At 38.8% G+C, this 21,857-nt stretch overlaps 5 protein-coding genes across 9 annotated transcripts in view; 4 read left to right on the forward strand and 1 right to left on the reverse strand.

The window, feature by feature from the left end:
• Window positions 1-21,746, forward strand: part of LOC122529967 (major facilitator superfamily domain-containing protein 6) — a 29,222-nt gene extending 7,476 nt beyond the window's left edge. Inside the window, exons 3-13 of one of the 3 annotated variants that reach the window (XM_043656536.1) lie at window positions 12,822-16,000; window positions 16,353-16,869; window positions 17,042-17,443; window positions 17,917-18,038; window positions 18,108-18,333; window positions 18,396-18,530; window positions 19,014-19,283; window positions 19,687-19,945; window positions 20,494-20,784; window positions 21,173-21,285; window positions 21,524-21,746. In XM_043656536.1, coding sequence (XP_043512471.1) covers window positions 15,597-16,000; window positions 16,353-16,869; window positions 17,042-17,443; window positions 17,917-18,038; window positions 18,108-18,333; window positions 18,396-18,530; window positions 19,014-19,283; window positions 19,687-19,945; window positions 20,494-20,784; window positions 21,173-21,285; window positions 21,524-21,643 — 2,859 coding nt within the window. In that variant the 5' untranslated portion in view covers window positions 12,822-15,596 and the 3' untranslated portion in view covers window positions 21,644-21,746. Of the gene's footprint in view, window positions 1-12,681; window positions 16,001-16,352; window positions 16,870-17,041; window positions 17,444-17,916; window positions 18,039-18,107; window positions 18,334-18,395; window positions 18,531-19,013; window positions 19,284-19,686; window positions 19,946-20,493; window positions 20,785-21,172; window positions 21,286-21,523 lie in introns of those variants that run through there. The other 2 variants (XM_043656535.1, XM_043656537.1) reach the window with 2 other exon arrangements.
• On the forward strand, window positions 1,402-3,240 carry LOC122529971 (nuclear receptor-binding factor 2-like). Of its 2 annotated transcripts, none has more exons than XM_043656547.1 (3): window positions 1,402-1,557; window positions 1,842-2,098; window positions 2,189-3,240. In XM_043656547.1, exons 1-3 carry the CDS (start codon window positions 1,534-1,536, stop codon window positions 2,655-2,657), a joined length of 750 nt encoding a protein of 249 aa, XP_043512482.1. In that variant the 5' UTR covers window positions 1,402-1,533; the 3' UTR covers window positions 2,658-3,240. The 2 variants fall into 2 exon arrangements, with proteins under 2 accessions (XP_043512482.1, XP_043512481.1); XM_043656546.1 differs by having other exon boundaries at window positions 1,551-1,621.
• On the forward strand, window positions 3,429-7,913 carry LOC122529970 (tubulin alpha chain-like). Of its 2 annotated transcripts, XM_043656545.1 has the most exons (8): window positions 3,429-3,711; window positions 4,310-4,554; window positions 4,681-4,908; window positions 5,005-5,263; window positions 5,645-5,797; window positions 6,634-6,963; window positions 7,276-7,534; window positions 7,610-7,913. In XM_043656545.1, the coding sequence occupies exons 1-6, from the start codon at window positions 3,538-3,540 to the stop codon at window positions 6,889-6,891; spliced, it is 1,317 nt and encodes a 438-aa protein (XP_043512480.1). In that variant the 5' UTR covers window positions 3,429-3,537; the 3' UTR covers window positions 6,892-6,963; window positions 7,276-7,534; window positions 7,610-7,913. The 2 variants fall into 2 exon arrangements, with proteins under 2 accessions (XP_043512480.1, XP_043512479.1); XM_043656544.1 differs by having other exon boundaries at window positions 7,276-7,913.
• On the forward strand, window positions 11,684-12,574 carry LOC122529972. Its single transcript, XM_043656548.1, has 2 exons — window positions 11,684-11,854; window positions 12,149-12,574. Exon 2 carries the CDS (start codon window positions 12,149-12,151, stop codon window positions 12,368-12,370), a length of 222 nt encoding a protein of 73 aa, XP_043512483.1. The 5' UTR covers window positions 11,684-11,854; the 3' UTR covers window positions 12,371-12,574.
• The window catches only part of LOC122529968 (double-stranded RNA-specific editase Adar), a 9,694-nt gene continuing 9,468 nt past the window's right edge, over window positions 21,632-21,857 (reverse strand). The window contains exon 9 of the transcript XR_006306885.1: window positions 21,632-21,753. The gene's annotated coding sequence lies outside the window, so the exon portion shown is untranslated. The remainder of the gene's footprint in view (window positions 21,754-21,857) is intronic.

Here is a 21,857-nt window from a genome sequence, read left to right on the forward strand (position 1 = left end):
GGGCGCTAATTTGCTTGATGTCGTAAGGAAACAGACGGGAGGATCTTACTTTGAGCCAGTGGACCGTAAAAACACACTGGCTTTCTATCGCCGTACACGGCGTTCTCGTTTAACAGATAATGCGATCGTTTATTTGCATGGTAAATCTGCTCGCGTTCTCGCGATGATAATTTATGTTAATCGATTGAACGTCGCGAGTTCACGATACGTTTCCAATGATTCGACGAAGATTAAGTACTGTCAGTTTTGTAAGGTTACACCTACTCGAATTTAAATGATACGAATTACCCTAGTTCTCTTTTTTTTTTTATGTTTTTTCTTCCTAATTTTTTTGTACACAGCAATACCTACGACAAAACCAATAATATTAATCGACTCAACGTCGAGATTGACGACCATGTTGATCATATTTTGAATTGATTGCGAGACCGACGAACCTTAAAAGAAGCCGAGAAATTTTTCAAGTTCCGTCGGAAGAGATGAGGTCAACGTTATTTTCTAATAGATGAAACACTCGGCGAAACCACATACATAGATAGGCTGATAGTTCGAATAATTAAGTTTCCACGTTGATCCTCGTATTCCTATAAAGGCATCGGGTTCACGCCTACGCTCAATTCCTTTTCGACTCTTGTGTGACTAGGACTCTATGATTGCAAAGCCGTTTTAGAATTGAATGATGTTTTCTCAATGTACGCATATACAATTTGTCAAGGATTATTACGTTATTACTAATAAATGATAACTTGTTACCTGCTTGACACATTTATTCGTACTTGAAATTTTGGTCAGCCATTGATTGACGACATACATAACCGTTTTAACAAATGTATAACGTTCACTTTTGACTTTTACCTTGATAAATGTTGTATTTCGCCTGATTAATACTTTCCAATATTAATTACATGATCAAAATTTAATGAAGGAATTAATGTAAAGTTTTTTTTGTACGTACGTTACTGCATATGAAGCTTATTGTTGGATTAAGTTTAAACTTTTAACACATACGTTTTGCATCCATTTCACATCACTTATACCGCAGTGTCATCTTTTAACAGGAAACCATATAAAACATGAAATTACTGTTACCATCAGTCGGTAATATTGAAGTTTATTATTTGTGTTAATATTTTAATATTTATTTAATTCCAGAGACGCTTTAAACATCTGTGTGTTTAATTTGAGGTTTAACGTTATGTCTTTTTATGCAAATACAATATTCTAAGGCATGCACTATATTATAATTACATACAAATTCTACGTCTATCGTCTGGAAATGCTATAAATGCATAAGAGCATTATCAAAATTAAGAATAGAACAAACCACAGACAAGATATCGCTGAATAAACTTAACATTTAATGAGTTTTCGGTTTTCGTTCAATCTGCTCGGGATTACAGTTCATCTGTGGTGGTGGTGGCAGTGGTGGATGATCTTTATGCTCAATTGATAAGTATGTCGTTATCTGCCGTAACCGAAAATAACTATCATGTTGCCCTTCTGTTTTTGTTGTATTCGATGAGTTAATCAACCATGGAGACTTCAGTACTAAACGCGGTAAGTATCATCGTGTTTTCTTGGACGTCGTATCATTATGTGTGACCAAAAAACATCAACATGTGTACATAATTTGTGAACTACCCAAGTGTCCGTCGCTATCTGCAATAATCGTTTGCATAAGCCAGTCACAAAAACGTACGCAAGCTACGTCGTATTGACATTGAGTTGTTAAATGTCATATGTTAATTTTTGGTCATTTTATTTTTTTTCTTGGTACTGGTGTTTATAATTTTCTAGAATAGTGCATTATATAAATACTGATATAATTTTTTCTACAAAAGGCGCACGAAAGACAAAGAAGAGCAGAGGCATTGTTAGAAGAGGGCCGTTTTGAAGAGGCAGCCAAGTGTCATGAAATAGTAGCCTGTCTTTTATCAGAAGCACATGCACAACTTGAATCTAAATATGTTCATCTGAAGACACCTGGTTTATCTAGTCAGACTCCACCAGTTGTTATTTCTTCCATTCATTCACTCATTACTTTAGAATCTCTAGCCCTTCAACGGGATTATCATAAAAGACAAGCTGCTGTAGTTAGGTAAGTACACTGGTAATATTTTGTTGCTGTACTGTACAAAATATATTTATATGATACTTGTTAAATTATTGATAAAAGTTTACTTTTCAGAATGAAACAAGCGGAATATGAAGAATATAAAGCTACATTGGAAAATCAACAGAGAGAAATCCTTAGTAAACAAACACCGAAACTGGTTGAAAAGGATGCATCTGAGCTTATAAGTGATAAGTTTGATGTATCCTTACGGCAAGCCATATATAAAACAATTGAAGAGCAAGATAGTCTTCTAACTCTGATCTCAATGCCTAACAACGAAGACAAAGCTTTTAAACATCCAAAGGATGCAGTCACTGTTATAGAGGAACTGAAAACTGTTAATTGTCAGTTGCGTTGCTTAGTTGGAAGCTTGCTAAGCCAGTTAGAGGCAAAGGAAGAGGAAGTGAGACAATTAACCGAACAGCTCCATGCTGTTAATCTTAATGATGACTCTAGATTAGATACACATTCCTTAAGACTTGCGCCTCTACCACCATTAACTCCTCTTGAGATGCCTCTTTTTGATTTCACGTCAACATAAGATGTTGTGATTCTATTAAGATTATTAAAATCTTTTGCTAAATAGGATAAAAATAATATGATATATAGAATTAAATCAGATCTGTAATAGTACAAAAACCAACTTGACAAATTACTGCAGTATTCAGTTTCTTACCGCAGGATAAAGTTCAAGTATACGACAATTAATGTTTTATAACACAAGGAGAATTGTAGCATACCTAAATTTAAAATATGTTGGTACTTATTCTCGTTCGTTTGATGTTCTTGCATTTGAGGGATCAAAATACATATCAGCTATAGAAATGATTTAGCAAAAACGTATATTTCATTCACGAATGGAATTTACAAGACCATGCGCCTATGCGAACAATAAAGCAGTTAATTTATCGGTTAAAGTACTGCCAGTTGAATGTTCGTAGGCAGAGATAACTAATACAGTAATGAATATTCTTCCGTGGAATTGTACAAAATTGTTGTAAATGTGTACCTAATCATTGTTAATATACAATACCATTGCAAATGCACAGTTTTAAAAATTGCTGTCAAAACTAGAAAACTTTGTTATTCTTTATATAATGTTGCGCAATAAACATCTGCAGAACAACGTTCTTCGATTTATCATTCCGTTTAAACGTTCTTCGATAAACGTCAATTTTCGCATTATCATTAACATAACGAAAAATTTGACATTCTCCTCGATAAATGAATAGGTTCAATATCTTTTGAACTTGTCACTTTGACAAATATACAAATAAAACATGTTTCGTTAAAAAGCAAAAGAAAAAAATGTACAATAATGATCAAAATCTTTGGTATGATTTTACATCTGAACTGTTCACTGTTTATTCGTCAGAAATGGAAATTCATCGAACGTTCATAAATTGGAATATGGTTAAGCGATGGAAGAATCAAGTGAAATAATAACAATTTTCATAGGACAGGCTGGCGTGCAAATAGCAAATGCTTGCTGGGAATTATTTTGTCTGGAACATGGTGTATCTCCCGATGGCTATCTCCGTCAGGGCTATTGTCCAAGGGATCTTTCTCTGTGTTCTTTCTTTTCAGAGACAAAAGTGAGAAAATAAACGATCTTTGAAATTTATACACACTGTGTATATAGAATTCTTTATAATCTTTTATTTTATAATGTACTCTGTAATAGTTTATATTTTTATTTTGTGATATATCTTACTTATACAATATAAAAATATTTAAAAATACACAAATATTTCTCGGTTTTAATAACCATACCTTCGATTTTATACAAAGTATTGTCAATTTATAAATTTCTTATAATTTGTCTAATAAGATGAAAATGAAAATCTTATGTTTAACTATGTCACGTTATCAATCCTCCATAAAGTAACATGAAAATCAGATAATTAACAAAAATGTATGTACATAATGGATTTTTTACTGTGATATTCGATGCAAGATTTTATTTTACATTTTCGATTCATTTTCAATTGTTACCTAATTGAAAATTAGCCAAGTTAAAATTCACTTGATAAATGTTTAAATTCAATTTCCTAGGGTCTGGAGCTTTCGACGCAATTTTATTATTTCCAACTTTTTTTTTTTGTAAATTACAATTGATTTATTATCAAGTTTCAACAAATATTATCCTGACGAGTTTTCAAAAACTCTTCCTGCATGGAAATTCATTTTTAGGTAAGAAAGCTGACTCCACGTACGTTGATCATCGATCTAGAACCCACGGTGATCGACGAGATCAGAACTGGTGTTTATAAGAATCTCTTCAACCCAAATTCATTGATCAGTGGCAAAGAAGATGCGTCGAATAATTTTGCTAGGGGATATTATTCTATCGGTGGTGAGGCGATTGGTATTGTCCTAGATCGTGTGTGTAAAATATGGGAAACATGCTCGAAACCAGCGGGATTTATCGTATTCAGGTATTTTAAATCAAATTTTAACCGAGAGTAAAAATTTTTTATAAAAATTCGAAGACTCATCGCGATAAGAAATTTATTACTTGTTAAATTGTTTGTTAACTTGATGAAAACTCAACTTCGTTATAGATCATTGAACGGTGGTACAGGAAGTGGTTTCGCCACATTGTTACTTGAACAACTATCACGAGATTATCCCAAGCAAATCACTCTGGACTTTGTTGTTTTCCCATCACCTAACATTGCCACCGTCATCGTCGAACCTTACAATGCAGTCTTTACTACCCATGGTACACTGGATCACGTGAACTGTTGCTTCCTCGTTGACAACGAAGCTTTATATAACATTTGTGCCAGGTTTTTAATTCATCTTTGGAATAATTGAAACATCGCAGCAACGAATGTTAAATCAAACGTGTTCCGTTCGTCTATTTTTTCCCTGTTTTCTTTTAGGAATTTGAATGTAGACTCTCCAACTTACACCAACTTAAATCGCCTGATCGCTCAAGTTGTCTCGAGCATCACGGCTTCGATGAGGTTCGAGGGTGCTGTGAATCTCACTCTCGAACAACTGCAAACAAACCTGGTGCCGTATCCTAGAATTCACTTCTCTCTGGTTACGTACGCTCCATTGATCTGTCCCAGAAAAGCCATGCATTCCGAAATTACTACCCGGCAGATCACGTACGATTGTTTCGCACCTGCTAATCAGGTAAAGTAAAGAATTTACGAAATTTTCCCTGGTTGTTTCTTAAAAAAAAAAAAAACCATCATCGAGAATCTTGGTTATTCATTTTAATCGATTTTTTTAACACTTAACGAAATTAAAGAAATTTCAAAGGTTCGCTTAATATTTTTACATCGTTGTGTCTTCTGCCGAGATTCTATCGTTTCTTTAATTTTCCAAATTTTAAGAAATTTATAACGTTATGATTAAAATTATTGTTTCGGTTTTTAATAAGTTTTCTTATTTTTATCATTAAAGTCCATGATTTCATTTATGCCAACAGTGTGCAAAATAAGTGTTATCTTTCTCTCAATTTATGCACTGCGGTCACGCTCGAGCCTGAAGTTTTTTTTTCATGAATTTCAGATGGTAACGTACGACCCACGGACAGGAGCTTACACGAGCTGTTGTTTGCTCTATCGCGGAGATGTGAGTCCAAATGACGTCAATAAAACGATCGCGTCGCTGAAGGGGACGAAGTCGATCCGTTTCGTCACTTGGAGTCCGACCGGGTTCAAGGTACTTCTTTGACTTTTTTCCAGTTTCTTTTTGTTTTCATTTTCTAACAAACAAATATTTTATCGTCAACAAGGACGTGGAACGTTGTTAAATGACATGGCGGTTTTCTGACACTTTGTTTATGCACAGTATTGACGTCCGATTGCGAGAAAAATCGGCCAGTACGTTGAACCGTAAATCGATAACGCCGATTTTTGTGTACTCGGCTAGTCTCGTGGAATGGAAAAAAACGATTTGCATCATCTTTCGTGCAAACAAGGACAAAATTCTATGATTCCAGAACGGATATTTAACTCTATTGCTTAGATTTATCGAACTATCTGCATCAAACAACTTGAGAGAAATTGCGAGTGTGGGAGTTTGGTTTTACGTCAATAAATGCGGTTGTTGATTCATTTTACTAAGAAACAGTGTTGTGTCACTGAGGCATCACGTGATTTTCAGCTGCTAGCGTCGCCACCGTTTTGCATCATTAGATTTTTTATTATGAATTTTCAACAGAGTTAGTTGTATAATATTAACAATTAAGCATTCAGCTGTCGCTAGTACATTTTTGAATGAAAACGGATAAATAATTGAAGAAGTTGTGAACTAAATTAATAAACAAATGTGAAATTAAACAATTATTCCTATAGAAAACGTAAAACATCTAGAAAATTTGTATCATAGATCACTAAATGTGCATAGTAAATCGATTTCGTAGATAAGTCTCATGCATTAGTCGAACATATGCAAATAATTGTATCGTTACTTTTTGCTGTTGTAATCATCCTGCCGATACACTCGTCGCTACTCACGTTCATTCAGAAATTCGAATGATTAATTTTATATTATAGGTGGGAATTAACTATCAGCCCACTACAACAGTTCCTGGGGGTGATTTGGCAAAATCGAGGAGGACAGTGGTGATGGCTAGCAATAATACCGCCATCAAACAGAGATGGTCGCTGCTTGCCCGGAATTTCGACTTGATGTATCAGAAAAGAGCTTTCGTTCACCATTACGTAGGCGAAGGCATGGAGGAAGATTGCTTCGAAGAAGCTCGCGAGAACATGATTGCTCTGATCGATGGTTACAGAGAAATCGAGAGATGATTATTGAATTGATAAGCCCATTAACTCGAAACCTCTTTTTTCCTTTCAATCACTGGAAGAATTTAGAATCAGGTGAAGAATTTAGGCTCACAGACTGTGTGATTGTGTGTGTTACATAAAATATTTTGGAATTCCGACTGTCACGATTATATCGATCAATTTGAAAATTGGTATATTAGAGATTAATTAAATTTATATAGTAAAAAATTATGCGGTATAAATATCGATGCGCAGAGCATAATCTTAAGCGTGTAATTACTTGTGATCTCTAAGAAATACCTATATACTTACACGTACATATGCACTTTCAGATTTATCTATTATATATATCTATCTATTAAATTTCAAAATGCTTCGTATAACTCATCGAATATTTTTTCACAGGGCTACAGTATACTCGTACGCGTAGATCGAATTCTATCTTCGATTTTAAAATGAAAAGCAAACCTCATCCAAAAAAAAAAAAAAAAAACGAATTTCAATATTTGCTACGTGTACGATTGAGACAGCTTTTTGTTTGTTGTTATACATCGAAAGGAGAGGAAAAAATTACGCGATTGCACGCGAGAAGGGAGAATCATAGGAAGATAAGCAGACAACGGTAGACTAGCTGGCACCATTGATACAACCCAAGAGCAATCGTGTAATATTTATTCTTACTTGGCGCGTGTATATCTACTGTTGTTCGATAAGAAGTATGTATTATGTTTCTTTCCAGCCAAGCTCGCAGAAAGTGCCTTGAGCTGCCAAAACCAATGTAATAAAATTAAGCTTCGTTCGGTTCACGTAACACCATGCTCCTGATAAGTGATATCAAACGATTGGTAATTCCTCACATTTATCAGAATCATCTGCTTTGTTCTGGATATAATCGGTCACCTATCTTTTGTTACCGAGAACTCGTTGAAAGATATTCTAGGAATACGAACTGGGGGAAATCCTGGGATCATGCAGATATATATGGCATTATAAATGAAATTGTATCGATTCGAAAGCTTGACAATAAAGTAATTTTCCCTTCATTCGTTATCGCGGAAATGTTCCTTTGTTCAAATACATCGAGCCTGATGAATAATTCGTTTATTTTTAATCAGTTAACTTTATTTACTTTCATCGTTATGTTTTACTGTATTTCGTCATTTTATTATATTTCGTTGTTTTTATCGTTCATTTTATTATATTTTTTTTCATTTTTTCATCATTTCGTTATATTTCTTCTTTACGTGATCCAAGTCATTCATATATTATGGACATAAGTTTATATTTTTATAGACACAGTATTAAAATAATAAGCAGATGTTTTACCCAATAAAATTTACAGATTACGTATATAGATTATATTAGAAAATATATTAGAAACTATATGAAAAGGATTTGTTAATTATAATTTGTATAGTAAATATTACAACGAATACTCGTGCATGTTATATAAAGCAAGTAAAATATAAATATAACAGATCCAGAAAAAGAATTTCACAGATGAAATTGTGCTTCTTTCCACACGGAAAATTGCCATTATTGTACAAAAATCCACAGTCGTTCAGAACTTCTTGAAATTGTGCTTCTTTCCACACGGAAAATTGCCATTATTGTACAAAAATCCATAGTCGTTCAGAACTTCTTGAACCTTGTTTCACAATTCATTCACTTGGAGAGGGGGATTGCTCAAATTTGGATCAAGAGGCTCGTGTTGGTGACATCACGCCGATAGCGATTGATAATTGAACAGGACCAATGCTCCCCAGCGAAGATACGCTCCACTCGAGAACTTTATCAATCACGCATACACGTTACTGTCCTCCAACGCAATTACTCGCTTTCCTCGTTCTCCGTTACTCTATCTTCGTTCAACCTTGAGGATGCCACGGCGAACGAACGAAGCACGCGAGGCGAAGAAAGCTCACTTGCTCGCTCATTAATGGAAATTGCAGACAGATAGGAGAAGACACGAACCGCTCTTATCGGAGTCGACGATCGTATATCGCGATCACGCCGTCTCCTCTCCGCTTCCCTCTGCGACGCCACGGAAGTTTCACGTGAATCGTAACGACGTCTCTGTTTCTTGTGAATGATCGCATGTATCCATGCGTTTTTGCGCGCGTTGCACGCATCTTTCCTTTCCTTCTCCCCCCTCCCTGGGGGAAAATTTTCCATCGAAATTCTTTTCGACGGGACTTTCTAGGAAATGTAGAGATGCGCTTGGTTTTTCCAATCTTCGTGAAATGTTAATTATTCGGAAAAGATGAGTTGCTCGTTAAGATGAGTCAGATGAGTCAGTTACTCCCAATTTCTTAGATGTGTTAGGTATTTTATTATTTATGGATTTTATACATATATATATATATATATATTTTTTTTACTTCTACTGAGAATAAGTTATGTTTATATTTGGAAAAGATAAAATCGAACTCGTCGCCCATTTCAAATTTTTTAAATATATATTATATATATATTTTTACTTCTACTGAGAATAAGTTATGTTTATATTTGGAAAAGATAAAATCGAACTCGTCGCCCATTCCAAATTTTTTAAATGCAATTCTTGAATAAGTTTTGTCATCTCTGAAATTGAGTCAATTCGTCACCCCATTCCCAATTTTCTAAGTACAATTCTTTTTGCCAAGAGTTGGCAAGTTGGAACTTGCATTTTGAAAAAAATTAAACTTTGAAATTGAATCATCTTCAGTGACATTCAATTTCACGATTGTAGACACTTCTGATTAAATTTCTGATAACTCGGTTTAACAGGTTAAATAAATACTATATTGTGTCGAGATAATTAATAAATATCGGATTAGAATTATATCTTGAAATACTCGTTTTTTTTTCTGCGTTACTTTTTGCGTATTTATCGTATGAACATTTTGAGAAAAATGCCTTTTTTAAAACGAAAGAGTAGGAGGTCGTAGATTACGTGGTTATTATAAAACGAGGTTGTGATTAAAAAAATGGCTGAGATACATTGCATTATATCAAGACCTGAGTGGACGTTTTTGAATATTTTATTTCCAGCAAGTATGTATCCACGTTTTAAGACACGTGGGTCCACTTCGCAAGTATCTCTGAAATGCGTATAACGTATTAATATGTGGAGAGAGAAGAAAGGAATTCGCATTGTCGTTCATATAATATTGAAGAATACTCCACGTTTTTACCCTTGGGTTTAATCCTATTGTCTTCTTCAAGTCGTGTTCGTTCCTCGAATTTCTCAGCTTCGTGGAAAAACTGAAACAGCCGTAAATTCTAAATACCGAAAAATATTGTTTGTTTGTTAACAGTTCAGATAAAAAGAAATTCGTCGGCGGAGTTGATGTTTGTATAGTTGTACTCTCTCGTGAGCACGAGCCGACCAGCTGAAATTTTTATACTTGGGACAGATTAACTCGTCAGTCGGAGGATAAACAAAATTATTTTTTAATCAGCGTGGATGACATTCGCCGCAATTTCAGAAAAAAAGAAGAAGAAACAATAGACGACGATTCCAATGAGTAGCAATGGTAATACAATGGATTAGTTCTTCGATAGGATGTGTCAACATTATAACCGATAAAAATGCACTCGACATTCGAATGGACATTATCGAGATAAGGCTGCGAATTGTAATCGCGGATAAGGATAAAAATAAATTCCTTGAGTCTAATTGTTCGACTTGGAGAGATAGCTTCGCATCACGATCATGTGATCGATATGTGTAGTCGCGTGACATTTTCGTGTTAATCTTGGCCATTGGGTAATTGTTACGATTAGAATAGAACGTGAATAGCGCAGAGCCGTGAGATAACAGAGCATAAGGTATTTTCGAATTATTCATATTTCGTACAGAAATATTATAGTTTATGAAATGGAACGTATTGCAGACTTTGAACTCGTAATAATAATAATAATAATAATTGGAGTTATTAGAACGCGTGCTAGATAATGAAGTTGAAAAGTTTCTTTCGCAAGAGCGGAATTCTGGTCTGGCACAACTATTTTAGACTTTGAATTTACATAATGATTACGATTTATTCTCGATCTGGCATACCTGGTAGGTATATTTATCGCGGAAACACGCTTCTCTTTCTTTTTGCAAGTGATTTTCACGCGCGAGCACAATGACGGACGAGATCCTCGTTAAAACCAGGAAGAATATGTTGCGTATTACTATGATGTGCACGATGCGTAAATAATATCATATGTATATCAATTGCCGTCAGAAACAAAGTACATCGGCGATATGCAAAATGTTATCTCGCCTCTATCAGGGGAGTTATTTTTTCAACGATACGTGCTGATTATGCGTCACGCATAATTTTCCATGTGTACGGCCGAGCCGATCGGGGGAAAAATTGTTTAATGACCCGGAGCATGATTTTCATTTTATCAAACATCGCCTCGTATTGTTCACCATTTACCTTCACCTTATTTACTAACTAACTCTCTCTGCATTTTTACGCAACGTGCAGTTAATGTAATTTGCCGGAAAGAAGAATTCGAGGAAAGGAGGAAGAAGATTGCTCGAAAGTAACGACGCAAACGTCGATCTTATTTACCAACACTGGTGATAATGATGCATGACCGCATTAACGCGGTTTATGCAGACATTGTTCCGTTTTAATTGCCAATTGTTTATACCGGCCCCGGTGAGGCATCGTTGACGCGAGTTTATCTAAATCTCTTATCTAAAAAAAAAAGAAAAGAAATTTTACGTCTCACTCGTCGCCCATCCTCTCGGCGGGATTCGGTGATTACGATGAATGACGTGAGCTTCCTCTTATCGCGAGACCCCGTGACGTAGACGTTATCGTATAAATTACCACTGGTGAAGATCGGTCCGCCAGTCGAGCTTCCCTCCTCGGACAAGGTAGAGGAACTTAAACGCCGACAAGTTCTCTACTTGTAAATTCAACCTTCCACCAGCCACAACATAGAACTTTACAGTTCTGTCTGGTCTACGGTAAATCGACTTAGCAAGACAACAAAGGTGAGGTATTTTTCTACTCTTTCTTGGTATTTGCATCAAAACCTTGTCTCGATTCTCGTTCTTCGCTCATAGTATACACAACGTTGCTAAATTATTCACGATTATTTTACTCGAGATTACCTCGGTTATTTTATACTTTCTTTTCCCCAACAAAATTTCAATTTTTCCAATTCAAATTACAAACAAATTGAAATACTTTTTCGTGTCTGTTGAATATCCGAGTCCTCACCTCTTCCCCGGATTGTCGGGACTCCTCGTCGAAATTAATTAATTAATCCTCCATTTTACTTGCAGATGCTGATCGGTGGTGCTGTGAGCTACGTTGCCGGCAAGCAAGCAGTTCGCACGGTTTACTGGCGAACAGCGAGCAACGGTCGCCTGTTGAAGACAGCCAAGACCTGCATGTTCCAAGGTCCTCCGAAACCGGCGCCATCCTCGACGTCCGCTTCGTCGATGTTCCAAGCCGAGTCCCATATGGATCCCATACCGAAAGACATATTCAACAGTAGAAATTAGACAGCGATTTTCATGACATTGAACCAATGAACGGGGGAGAGAGGGGATCAGAGGGGGAAGAAGAAGAAGAAGAAGAAGAAGAAGAAAAATGAGAGACGGCACTTTGTACATAGCTCGTAGTTTAATTTAAGTTATCATTACTCGTCATAATCTTCGTATTTGCATCATGTGTGTATCATAAAATATATTTATTTTCTATCTTATACTTTAACTCTCGTTGACTGTACGTGCATTTATTTCTTACGATCGTCGAGTTCGCCGATATCAGGCGGTTTATCGATATTTGCGCGTGTTTTCCCCGCGCGACTTCCGTTCGAACGATGATCAGCTTCATTCGCATTTGGCTTCGTCCTCAACTCCGCATCGTCGTCGTCAAAGTAATGTAATAACACAGGCCGATCACGAGCCGTGTCTAGGTGAAGCTAGCGCGTGTGCTCGCTAGCCGGTGGAGAGCTTTCCAACGCTTGAACTTTGAAACAAGGCCAAGCGGTTTTGCGTCAGCCGGTTGATCTTCAGAGGTAGAGGACCAGGAGGCTTTTATTTTCTCAAGTCGCAGCCAAAGATGATAACGACTGATCACGCGAACGAGCGTGGATCTTTTCTATTTTTCTTTTATCCCGGTGAATCTGAACTCGCACTCTCAGAAAAGCAATCGTATCGATAAATTTTCCAATTGGCATTCCACTCTCGTCGAATTCGAACCTTCTACTTTAGGCGCAACTTCTATTTGAGAGCAATCTCTTTGCGAGGAATTTGTTTCTTTTCTTTACATCGGTGAACTTGCTGGACGCCAGGCCTTGGTTTTATCGCCAGAAGAGAGAAAATTCTACAATCACGCACGTGTATCGTGCGCTGCACGATATCAGATGCGTCACTCTCTAACCGTGTGCAGCGTGGAAAACACTCACTGCGTCACAGAGAATAGTGACCCTTTCTTTCTGCGAAGTTTTAAATCGAAATGGAAATTTACTTCGGTGTGAACGGCCTTAATGTAAATTCTCTCCCGGGGTTACCATTGTGCTGTTTCGTTATCATACATCGTTCATTTTACGAATATTATTATACGTTTCGTATAAAACACTTTGGGATTTCGTTAGAACGAATGGAAATGCAATTATCGCGATTACATTGCTAAAATTTGAATATATATAGGATCTACGCAACGTGAATATTTAATTATTCAAAAAGTTCGTATGAATTTCCACCAAATAATAAAGTGTTAGTTGAATAAATTCGGTTCTTGGCAAGAAAGCAATAGAAACGTCGAAAGGTTCTCTTCACTGAAACATCTTAGCTAGAGTGTTCTTCTTTGCATCTCTCTCATTCAAAAAACGAAAACAATCTGTTATTTATTGTACTATACTGTATTGTACTACATCATTATCTATCGTACAATCTATTATTTATTGTAATACGTAAAAACATAAGAATCGTATAAAAAAATGCATTATTCAAAAGAGACGAAAGAGAAGTGCAACTATAAGATTTCGATTAAACCTTCCTCAACCTTCGTTGCCTCGAGTATTTTCAAATTTTCCAATGTAATCGTAATATTTTGACATTGTTACAATACTAATTCAAGTTCAAGAAATATTCCCTGCAACACGTAAAAGGCCTCGTACAGGTATTAAAGTACTCGATTGTGCCATGCAAGTACAATTGAAGATGACAGAAGGTATCAAAAGTCGCACGTTAACAAAGAAGCAGGTCGCAGTGACAAACTTGCAACCCCCTTGTGTCGCCCACGACGCAAGAACAATCGAGCGAAACGGCCGGAATTGCCGAGATAAAAGAAGGAACGTAAGTTCGGGTCAAGGTCTTCGACATTCAACGCATAGTGGTCGCCAGCACAAAGCGGGTTTCCTTAAACACGCGCGTCTGGTGGCAGGCCACCGAGAAACTTTTTCACGCTTGACGATCGGCTGATAACCCTCTATATAGCTACCGATTGAAAGATAAATTTTTCTCTCCTTTTCTTTTTTCGAAGGTTCGTTTCGATTACGTTCTTCGATCAATTAATGGGTCAATCGATATCTAATAAAGCAGAAGAGAAGAATGAAGGAAGGAGAAACAAAGTTGATAAGATACGAGTAAAGAGAAAATACAAAAAAAAAAAAATCATTAATTGTATCGGGGTAACGATTTGAAAACCGGATGTCCGATGTGACAGCAACTGCGCGAGAATCGAAAGGAGAGAGTCGGAAAAATCAAGGGTTGGAAACTGGCGTGAACCTTTAGCGAGGGATTCGAGATACGTCCAACTTCAATTGGATTACAATTTTGTCTAATATGGAATTTTCAAAAAGTGTAAAGCAACTCGCAACATCTTTTTTTTCTAAATATTCTCTTCTTCTGAAAAGTCTGAAGAGTCTATCGTCTCGTGAAATTAAATCTCTCTATCAAAGATCTCGAATTGTAACGTATGGGATTTCAAACAGCGATTTATAAATTTTTGAAAAATTGTTTTCCTCCAAGAAAAGAATCCTTCTGTCGCGCAATTACATAATTTTGTAAAATCTGCACGCTCTTTCTACTTAATCTACTGTAAACAATATCCTTCGTTCAGAAAAAAATTTCCAACTGTTCGAGTTTCAAAGACACTGAAAACAATTTAGAATTCTCAATAAACTCTCCCAGTCTAGTCTTCCATCGTTTAATTACACAATTCTGTAAAATCTGCTTTCTTACTTCAGCTGCTACCGATCACCCTCACTGGCCAAAAGTCCCCAATTTGCAAACGATCGTGCTCCAAAGGAACTCGAACCACTTGTTTGAAATCTGAATCGCGTGGAACGAATAAACCAAGCGGCCATCGCTAGAGCGGCGTGTCCGTACCGGCGGAGTCGGTAGGGTGCGCAAGAGGGTGCATGTTGCGCGGGCGCACTGTCAGGACTATCGATTTCGCGAGCGGAAAGGTGCCATCACACGGTTGGTCATCGATTGGACGTACGTCTAAAAGGATTGTCGCTGGTGATCTCCGAAAGACGACAGACGACACTCGACGAAGGAGAATCTCTCGCCTCGAGGAGCAGATCGGCAGATCGTCCAAGGTGGGGCCCCGAAGCCCCGAGGATCGGTCGGACACACAAGTTCCCCGGACCGTGGATACTCCGTGCTGATCGTCGATTCCCCGTCGATTCGATTCGATTCGATCCGACGTGTGTCATCGGGCGAGGGCGAAGAGCGAAGAGTCTGAGGATAGAGAAGCCAGTCCTCGGCTCCAGTCATGCAGAACTATGGACACGAAGACTACGATTATGGGGCCGCCGATGATGGATCGCAAGGTACTGGCAGAACGTTGCCGCAGGTGCCAGGCGTTAGGCCCATGGTCGACCCCCAAGCCCAAGGAGAGGTCGATCCTAACTTGTATCCTCAGCCGAAGGAGGCGACGCACAAGATCCGCGGCAAGAGCGACGTGCTCGAGTACCTGTTCGGTTCTGTCGATCAGGAAATGCTCACCGTGAAAAGCTTCTACTTCTTCTTCTACTCGGCCTTTGGCTCTCTCTTCCCCCTGATGGGTGTCTACTTTAAGCAGATGGGCATGAATGCCGGCCAGTGCGGTCTTTTGATGGGCCTGAGACCTTTCATCGAGTTCCTCAGCGCGCCATTCTGGGGTTCGTTGGCTGACAGGTGAGAGACTGAATCTACCGATGTTAAAGCGAGCGTGAGTCAATGTCGAGGATTGTCCGAAACGATTATTCCATGTTCCATTCTGCTTCTTTTTTCTTTTTTTTTTTCATTTTTTGCTTGTTCTTTTAATCGTAACATGTATATACGTGTAAACAGTTTTACTTGCTTGGTCAATGTTGGCGGATATTATCCAGAATCCAATATTGCGTGGGTTAGCAAGGCTGGGAAAGCTTCAACCCGATTATCGATTTATCCGTTTCTCCTCGTGAGGGTAGAAAGGACCGACGATTCAATCAAGGCGAACCGCACAATCCCGAAAATTTATCTAGAGAACGATTGCTCCGTTTCGCAGGTGGCAGAAGGGCAAGATGATCTTTCTCGCCTCGCTCTCTTGCTGGATCATCTTCACTCTTCCTCTAGCCTTCATGCAACCACCGGCCACGTCGTGCCTGGTCATACGAAACGGCACGGCGTACTTGGAAGCGCCGAATCCTAAAACGAGGATAGTCAAACGGTCCGCCACTCTCGACGATTTTTATCATCAGAACGACGAAGAATGTTTAGAGATCGCGGACAACGTTGTTTTCGAGAGGCTGCGCAAGGACAGCAAGCTGGATCCACTGGCGGCTCTCAGTTTGCAAAACAACAGGGGCAGGTTGAACAACATACGACAGAATTACGACAACAACAGAGTCCGAAGAGAGGCGCAAGTGGAGACGACCACGACGGAGGACAGCCCCGTTGAAGATCTCAAGTACAAACAGTTGGTGTTCGAGGAGAACGATCCCGAAGCTAAAACTATCGACTTTGAAACCCTGCAAAGGAAAAACCGTCCAGCCGACGTGCTCGAGTACAAGCGTTTTCTCAATGTGAGTTTTGTAAAATTAAAGGAAAGATTTCATTTATTCTCACGCTGTACGATCATTTTTCAATTGCAAATTTCCTAATTACTGAATGTAAATTATTTCGTTATTCGTTATTAACTAACTATTTAGTTCAGCTTTCACGAGGAGACTCGAGTCGAGTGTCAATTAATTCCAGAATCAACCGTTGGACGATGGAAGACCACCGAAGAAGGCGTACACGCACACCAAAACCAGGGTGAAACCGCCGCCAACGAAAGTTATGGTGAAACGTGATATCAACGACGAAACTACAAATGAGAACGAGCAGCTATCCAAGTTTCGGCGACAATGGACTACCATGAAGATTTTACGGGCGATATCATTGTTAGACGAAGAGGAGGAGGAAGAGGTGAACGAAAGTGAGGACCAAGATGACGAGGAAGATGTCGAGGTGCCGTTAGTTAGGAGGAAACGCTATATCAGAGTACCTCATTCCGGCAAGAGTCCTCATAGCGTCGCCTATGCTGCGAATTACAACGAACAGGAGAATAAGGGTTGGGTAAAACCCCTCTACAGCTCGATTGTCTATAGATTACCGGTACAGATCGCTTTTGTATTTGAAGGCTACGGGAGAGGGACACGATAAGGTTAAATATCGTTTCTTTTTTACAGGGAGGTAGCTTTAAGATTCAGTACATTGTCAAAATGATCACTTTATTTGACTAAAAATGCGTCTTTTGATATTCTTTAAAACAGCTCAAGATATTCACTGGAATATTGTGGAAACTTAAAATTTTCTAGAATATTTCTTTGTTTCAATAATTATATCTTTTTCCTATAAAATTTCACACTATTTCAATACTTTTGCTTGTAATTGTCGGAAACTTTCTTTCATTCTAAATCTGATATATCAAAAACTGAAAAATGCCTCATAATGAATAATAAATTTGATTCTGATTGTAGAATCAGACAACTCGAACGAGTTTACCTTATTGCATCATGTTCTTCTCCCACGATTTTCTTTGAATTCTATGCTGTACACTAGCGTTTACAAGAAATTGCTGTTTTCAGGATATCCAGAAAACCTTCTTCCTCTTGTTGCTGCTGGTGATTGTCGGCGAGTTCTTCTCGGCGCCGGCGATCACTCTGGCGGACTCGGCTGTCATTACTTTACTAGGCGAGGACGCGGACAAGTAAAGTTCCCTGTTAACGTCCAGCCTGGGACTGTTTCTTTGCATCTCGAACTTCTGTTTTTGGCACAGGTACGGTCATCAGCGAATGTTCGGTAGCTTAGGTTGGGGCCTGGCCATGTTCTTCGTCGGTATCGCTCTGGATCATAGCACCGCGTTCTCCGAGCATCCGTGCGGCCCAGACGCAAGGGAAAAGAACTATACGATGTGCTTCGCGACCTTCAGCGTCCTCATGGGCGCCGCCCTGATCACTGCCACGCAGATCAACTTCAAGTACGACTTCCCGGTCACGGAGCCGGTAAGTGATCAAATAGCTCACGGACCGAGTGTCGAATGAAGTAACCCGTCTCCGTTGCTCAGGAAGTGGAGAAGCCTCCTGCCGAGCCGACGAGGGAGGAGCAGCTGCAAAGTCAACTGTCTCAGCAGTTGAATCTACCCAGCCTTCAGGACTCGTCTGCGGCGGTGAATCTGAAGCCACAACCGCCTGAAGGCAAGGTAACGAGAAATTATGGTATTCGTGATTTGTAAAACCTTTGCACTCGGGATCACAGAGATGTAATAACAAAACGAGTTTTATCACTTTCAATTTTCTTTCTTTCTTTCTTTTTCTGAAGATATTTTTACGCCATCAGTTCATCTGTTCATATGTGAAAATAAAAATAGAAATAGTCTTCAGACACACGGAAGAAGATTAAGTTGGAATCCTTTTCAATTGTGAATGCAATTGGAAAAGGACGAGTCTCTTTAAGTGTGATCTTATAAGAAATCATTTGTGCAGCTCTTTCAGACAAGATATATCAAACAAATTGTAAACACACTGATGGAAATTAAATCGTAACTACAGAAGAACATAATTTTTCTTTCGTGAATTGGGTTTTCAATTACAGAGATTGATTAAAATGCCCCGCGAGTGCAAAGGGGTAAATATCGATCCCTCGAGACTATTCTGCATTGTAAAGGAGCTTCGTATTGTTCCAGACGAAAATGTTCGCTCAAACGATGCGAGAGATCCCGGAATGGGTGACCGTGTTGAAACAATTCAAGGACCTCAAATGCGCGTCGTTCCTCTTCGTCGCGTGGTTCATGGGTTTCGGTATCGGGCTGATTTTCACCTTCCTCTTTTGGCATCTTCAGGATTACGGTGGCACGCCGACTTTGTTCGGCGTCGCCTCTGTGATCAATCACATTTCCGAGATATTCGCTTACTTCTTCAGCTTTAAACTGATCCGTCAAATCGGCCACGTAAAGGTAGTTCCTCATTCAACTCAACCTTCGCATTCCTACGGCTGGATTTCTTGGCCTTCAATAATATAATCTGCGAATGTAAAGAACGCCATAATTAGAGCGCAAATTTTTATCCATTTTCACGGGAATCTAGAACATGTAAAAGTACAAAACGCTCGTTACGATATTTAGTAAAAGTAGAACAATTTTCCTTCCTAGGTTCCATTCGTTGAGCCTTATATATTTGTAGCAACATCCACAGTCCAATTATAATACTCGGCAAAAATAAATGCCCGCTCAGGAGCAATCTAGCAAAGATCTAATAATACAGCATAACAATAGTAATACACTTGCAGTGATAAACTTGGTTCGCGTGCGGCTACAATCTCGGAGACTTATTTTTAAAGTAAATGTACGTGAATTTCAGGTGTTGTGCATGGGACTGGGCGGGAACGTGTTCCGTTTCCTTTATATATCTTGGCTAACGACTCCGTGGTGGGTGTTGCCGTTCGAGTTCATTCAGGGAATAACTCACGCGGCCGTTTGGGCCGCGTGTTGCAGCTACATCGCGCACAACACGCCTCCGCAATTGCGCACCAGCGCGCAGGGTGTTCTCCAAGGTATCCATCACGGTCTTGGCAGGGGATGCGGAGCTGTGATCGGTGGAATGTTCGTCGACGCTTACGGTGAGTTGTTGGCGAGACCCGCGTGTGCCAAGTCGCGTGGCGTCTTATCGATTCGCGTCGAGGCCAGATTGAGAAACGCACGTTATTCGATATTGATTCGGCTTGGAATATTCAGGATGTTGCATTATTAATTCCCCGATGCTGTTTCTTAATCGAAATAAATCGAGGTTGAACTCGCTAAAACAATATCCCGTGAAACTGATGTCGCAAGTCGCCGAGCTATCAATTTTAATAAATTTCGATAGCAACAGCGACAAGTTTAACAACTACCGAAGTCAACTGATTAGTCTGTTTGGCGTAGGATTTGTTAAATTACAAAGAAGAAATTTATAATTGTATTGCAAAATGTGACGAAATATTTTGAATTTCGGAGATTATATGACGACCTACTTTGGTTCAAAATTCCTATCCAGAAATTTTCAGAGAACATTTATGAGACACGCTTTCTTATGCACTTTAATCTTTTTATTTTATATATTTCTTCTTCTAATGGAAGTTTGTTTCATGTATGAAATAGATCAGTGATGATGAAAAGATACTTTTCTTAGGGACAACTGCGACATTCCGAGCCTACGGCCTCTTCTGTATCGTCGTTCTTGGCGCGTTCGTGTTCATCAACTTCTATAGAAAGGACACAGGCTTCGTCTCCGAGTTGCCACAGACGGAGGATCCTCATCAAGTAGCCGAAGCGACCCACTTGGCACCGCACGGTGTACCTAGCAACGCCATTCCTCGTGCTCTCAGCTCTACTCGGTTGCACGAGTTGGCTAATCAGGATTCGGGTTATGGTGCTACTTATCAAGCCGGCGATAGTCTCAATGTGCCAGGTGCGAATGGAGGTAAGTTACTGATCCACGATTGGAAGGTCTTCTGAAAAAAAGAAAAAGACAAGAATATCGAGCAAACTTTACGACTTTACGAAAGTTTCAGTTTTAATTTTTTGAAACATCAGAGAAACTTTCATCTTTTGTATTTGCGAAGTAGAGAGAAATTTCGTAATAATTTTAGTCATCGGTAAAATGCGTAACAAGTTTTCTAGAAGTGAATAAACATTTCGTAATAAGTGACTCAACCGATCAGTAGTATGTTAATTGCTTCGTCAATCAAAATTTCGCAATATTTGTGCCATTTGTTTAAAAAAATATACTTTTCACGTATTTACCATAGGCTCGAAGCTTTTCAATTATTCCTTCGAGTATTTACACGGTAAAATATGCACGTTTCCAGGTCCAATGAACCCGACGAATCCATTTCTGAACACCGGAGGCGGCGGCGGAGGTGGATATAATTACGGTATGACTGGCAATGGCGAGGACGAGTATATCCGTAGGAGCTTCCAGGTTTAGTAAAATCATTCTAACTAAAACGTCCCCACAAGGAAGACGTTTGTTGGAAAAATAATTGACAAAAGAGAGAAAACTTCTACGCAAGGCTATACTCTCTGAACGAAAAAAAAAAAAAAAAAGAAAAAAACACCCCGTGTTTTTAATTTATTTCCTTTCGTGCTTTATTTATTTTACAACGCTGTCAACACCGCGTAGGCACGTTGTTTCAATTCGTTCGTGTTGTGTTCCGCAGCTCTACAATGAGGTGATCAACAGGGAATTCGAGCTGGCTAAGCCACCGCCGATAGTGACCCATCTACACGCTCAACAACCATGCACCAATCCCTTCCATCAGCACGACTACGAGTGGTAACAGTCCGGGACGTTCGATCCCACTTGAGGTGATCAGGATGCTCATGGAACGCTGATCGGTAACCGGCTCGTTCTTTGGAGTACCAAGAACGATGGACCAGCTTCGGAACACTAGGCAGAAGAAATTTTTACACGGTTAGCGCAAGAAGTTCGATGGAAGCCCCTTGGTGCCTCCTCGGAAACAGTATGCTCACGTTAAAAAGAAAAAAAAAAAA

This window comes from Frieseomelitta varia, unplaced genomic scaffold, assembly GCF_011392965.1.
Source record: "Frieseomelitta varia isolate USP_RPSP 00005682 unplaced genomic scaffold, Fvar_1.2 scaffold_317, whole genome shotgun sequence".
NCBI lineage: Eukaryota > Metazoa > Arthropoda > Insecta > Hymenoptera > Apidae > Frieseomelitta > Frieseomelitta varia.